Source organism: Pterocles gutturalis, unplaced genomic scaffold (assembly GCF_000699245.1).
Source record: "Pterocles gutturalis isolate BGI_N339 unplaced genomic scaffold, ASM69924v1 scaffold16287, whole genome shotgun sequence".
Taxonomy (NCBI): Eukaryota; Metazoa; Chordata; class Aves; order Pterocliformes; family Pteroclidae; genus Pterocles; species Pterocles gutturalis.
Window position 1 is genome coordinate 1,973 of NW_010110494.1, and position 3,395 is coordinate 5,367.

Here is a 3,395-nt window from a genome sequence, read left to right on the forward strand (position 1 = left end):
GCACTCAGCTCAGGTTTATTTTGGAACGGAGAAATGGAAATAACCCTGAGGGTAAATGATGCTGTGGGAGCGGAGGCAGAGCTGTTGCCCTGTAGCCCCTCTTTCCTTGCAGTGATTTATTTCTCTCCAGCCAGCTCGAGGAGGAGGTAGGAGTGCCATTGTGTTGATGTTTTCCCCAGGTATGGATTGAATTTGGACGCATCAAGTTGCCCCAGGGCTACCACCCCAACGACGTGGAGGAGGAGTGGGGCAAGCTCATCATCGAGATGCTGGAGCGCGAGAAGCTCCTGCGGCCGGCCGTGGAGAGGTGGGTGCTCTGCCTGCGGCAGACGGTGTCAACATCCCCTGCTCCCCAGGCTGGAGGGATGTCCCAAAGCCTTCCCCTCATTCTCGTTCCCTCTGTCATCGCAGGCTGGAATTGCTGCTACAAATTGCTAACAAAATCCAGAATGGTGCTCTGAGCTGTGAAGAAAAACTCACTCTCGCAAAGAACACGCTGCAAGCTGTGAGTGTGGGGGGTGTTTTCTCCCTTCCGAATTTTAAATTTACTTTTTTTTTCCTGCTTCTTCTTTTATGCCCATCTCTGCCCCTTTCATCTGCGTGGGGTAGTGGGTTCCCCTGCACAGCTTTCCTTTCTCTTCTGACACTGAGCCCATCCCGGAGGGGTGACAGTGGATGCCTAGTGACCTGTGGCACGGGGACCTTGGGGACAGGACTAAAGGGGACATCCTGGGTGTGGCGGGAGCGATGAGCTGATGTTCCTCTGCTTAAGTCAAGCTTGAGGATTAAAAAGTCCTTTTGGTCTTGAAGTCGATGCTGAGCCCATCCCTCCATCTCCCCTCTCTCGGTGCAGGACACCGCTCACCTGGAGTCGGGCCAGCCGGTGCAGTATGAGTCCGACGTGGTCGTGTACCTGCAGGAGTGCGAGGGGCTCCTGCGCCAGCTCCAGGTGGATGTGCAGATCCTGCGGGATGAGAATTATTACCAGCTGGAGGCGCTGGTGTTCAGGTGAGAGGAACCGGGTCTGAGATGGTCTGTGGATGGAGAAACGTGGTCGGGGCTGGTGCACGGGGCTGCTGTTGTGGGGAAGGAGAACTCTGTGCGTCTTCTCACCCGTGGCTTGCTCGCCCCTCCAGGATCATGCAGCTGCAAGACGAGCTGGTGACGCTGAGGCTGGAGTGCACAAACCTGTACAGGAAAGGTCACTTCTCCACCCTGGAGCTGGTGCCTCCTTCCACGCTGAGCACAACGCACTTGAAGGGCGAGTCCCTGACCAAAGGGCTGCACACCTCTGCTGCCTCCTGGTTCCGCAAACCCATGCCCAGGACCGAGCTGGTGGCCATCTCCTCTTCCGAAGACGAAGGCAGCCTCCGGTTCGTGTACGAGCTGCTGGCGTGGGTGGAGGAAGTGCAGGTGAGTGCTGGCTGGGCCAGGTTACCTGCCTCCGCTCAGCCTGATGTGGGGAGGCAGGGAGCTGGTCTGGGCTTTTTCCTGCCTTTGTGAGTAACTGCTTTGATGGTTCAGAGTTTCTGGAGAGCACCCACGCTTGAGTTGGGTTTTCTCTCTCTTGATCCTGCTGATCAGTGGGTATCAGGAGATCCCAGCTGGCAGCAAATCTCTGCTGATGCAGCCAGTCCTTTGGTCTTACGTGGGTGTGAAGCTTGCGTGGGCTGTCCCAGAAATCACTCACTGGCTTAGGACCCTCTGCTGGGACTGGCGCGGTGTTGGTTCCCTCTTGAGTGACCTAGGAGCTTTCCTTGCCCTCGTGTCCTTTTGAGACATGCTCCTGGAGATGAGGAGTGCTGACTTGGACCTCTTGACCTGTTTCAGATGAGACTGGAGCGGGCAGAGTGGGGGAGCGACCTGCCGAGCGTGGAAACCCAGCTGGAGACCCAGCGGCACGTCCACACCAGCGTGGAGGAGCTAGGCTCCAGCATGAAGGAGGCTCGGATGTACGAGGTACGGTGGGATGGGCTGGGGGACGCAAAGTGTGCATCGGGATCGGCTCTTGTGGGTAAAGTTGCTTGGGGTAGAGGTATTTTTTTAAGGATGGAGCTTCTGGATGGACATTGGTGCCCTGAGCCTCTGCACGTCCTTTTGCTCCTGCAAAGCTAGGGAGAAAAATTCGGAGATGGGGTTTCAAGTGATGCCATCCCATGTCAGGTAACAGGAGCATTTTTCATCTTTCAGGGTAAAATGTCTCAGAATTTCCGCGCTAGCTACACGGAGACACTTGGCAAGCTGGAGACGCAGTACTGCAAGCTGATGGTGAGTGGGCTTCGAGGGGGCTTAAAGCACTGCGGGGGGGAGTGTGGGGTCTGTCCCTGCTGCCCGGCTCCTGGGCTTCGCAGCTCCTGGTTGTCCCGGCTCCTGAGCATCCTGGCTCCCGAGCATCCCGGCTTCCGAGCATCCCAGCATTCCAGCTCCCGATCATCCTGGCTCCTGGGCTTCCCTGCTTCTGGGCATCCCGGCTCCAGCGCTGGGGAGGGGGGAAGAAAGCGATCGCCTTCAGAGCAGGGCAGAGGAATCACACTGTGTTGTGTTCAGGAAACCTCGAGCTTCCGGCTGCGGCACCTCCAGAGCTTGCATGGGTTTGTGTCCCGGGCCACCGCTGAGCTGATCTGGCTGAACGAGAAGGAGGAGGAGGAGCTGGCCTACGACTGGAGCAACAACAACCCCAACGTCACAGCCAAGAGGAACTACTTCTCGGTGAGCAATCCCAGGACAGGGCGGGTGGGATGGGTGCTCCCTGGGTTGCTCCCGATAGACCTGAGGTCCCCAGAGGTTCAATGCTCCATCCCATGTCACTGAGCTTGCAGCTGATGAAAGAGCTCTCCCTAGAGCAGAAAGTGCAAGAAAGTGTTTGTTGAATTGAGTTTTAATTTAAAAGACATCAAAAGCTGCCTTTTTAGCACTGTTTGGAACTAAAGGCATCTTTAACTAGCGGGGGAAAAAAATCTGAGCTAAGGAGGAAAACTGGTTCCTCTCTAAAGCACTACAGATAAATTGCTGTCGTTGCACAATCGCATTGTCTGCATCTGAAGAGGTCCCCAGGCAGGTTTCCAGTACCAGTGTTACATCTGCCCTGTGTGTTGGGTGCATAGGAGGTGTCCCAATGGGAGTTGGCTGCGATGCTTCCGTAAGCTGTGCCGGATCCCAGAGATCCGCCGGTATTCCCTGCAGTGCTCCCGTCAGCCATGCCAGATCCCAGAGATCTGCTGGTATTCCCTGCAGTGCTCCCGTCAGCCGTGCCAGATCCCGGAGATCCGCTGGTATTCCCTGCAGCGCTCCTGTCAGCCGTGCTGGATCCCGGGGATCCGCCGGTATTCCCTGCAGCGCTCCCGTCAGCCGTGCCGGATCCCGGAGATCCGCCGGTATTCCCTGCCGCGCTCCCG

General features: G+C 57.0%; 1 protein-coding gene across 1 annotated transcript in view; it reads left to right on the forward strand.

Moving 5' to 3' along the window:
- Positions 1-3,395, forward strand: part of LOC104461721 (microtubule-actin cross-linking factor 1-like) — a gene marked incomplete at both ends in the record, with an annotated part of 15,446 nt that overhangs the window by 1,737 nt on the left and 10,314 nt on the right. The window contains 7 exons of the mRNA XM_010073404.1: positions 180-307; positions 412-505; positions 854-1,008; positions 1,137-1,413; positions 1,831-1,959; positions 2,191-2,268; positions 2,548-2,709. Coding sequence (XP_010071706.1) covers positions 180-307; positions 412-505; positions 854-1,008; positions 1,137-1,413; positions 1,831-1,959; positions 2,191-2,268; positions 2,548-2,709 — 1,023 coding nt within the window. The remainder of the gene's footprint in view (positions 1-179; positions 308-411; positions 506-853; positions 1,009-1,136; positions 1,414-1,830; positions 1,960-2,190; positions 2,269-2,547; positions 2,710-3,395) is intronic.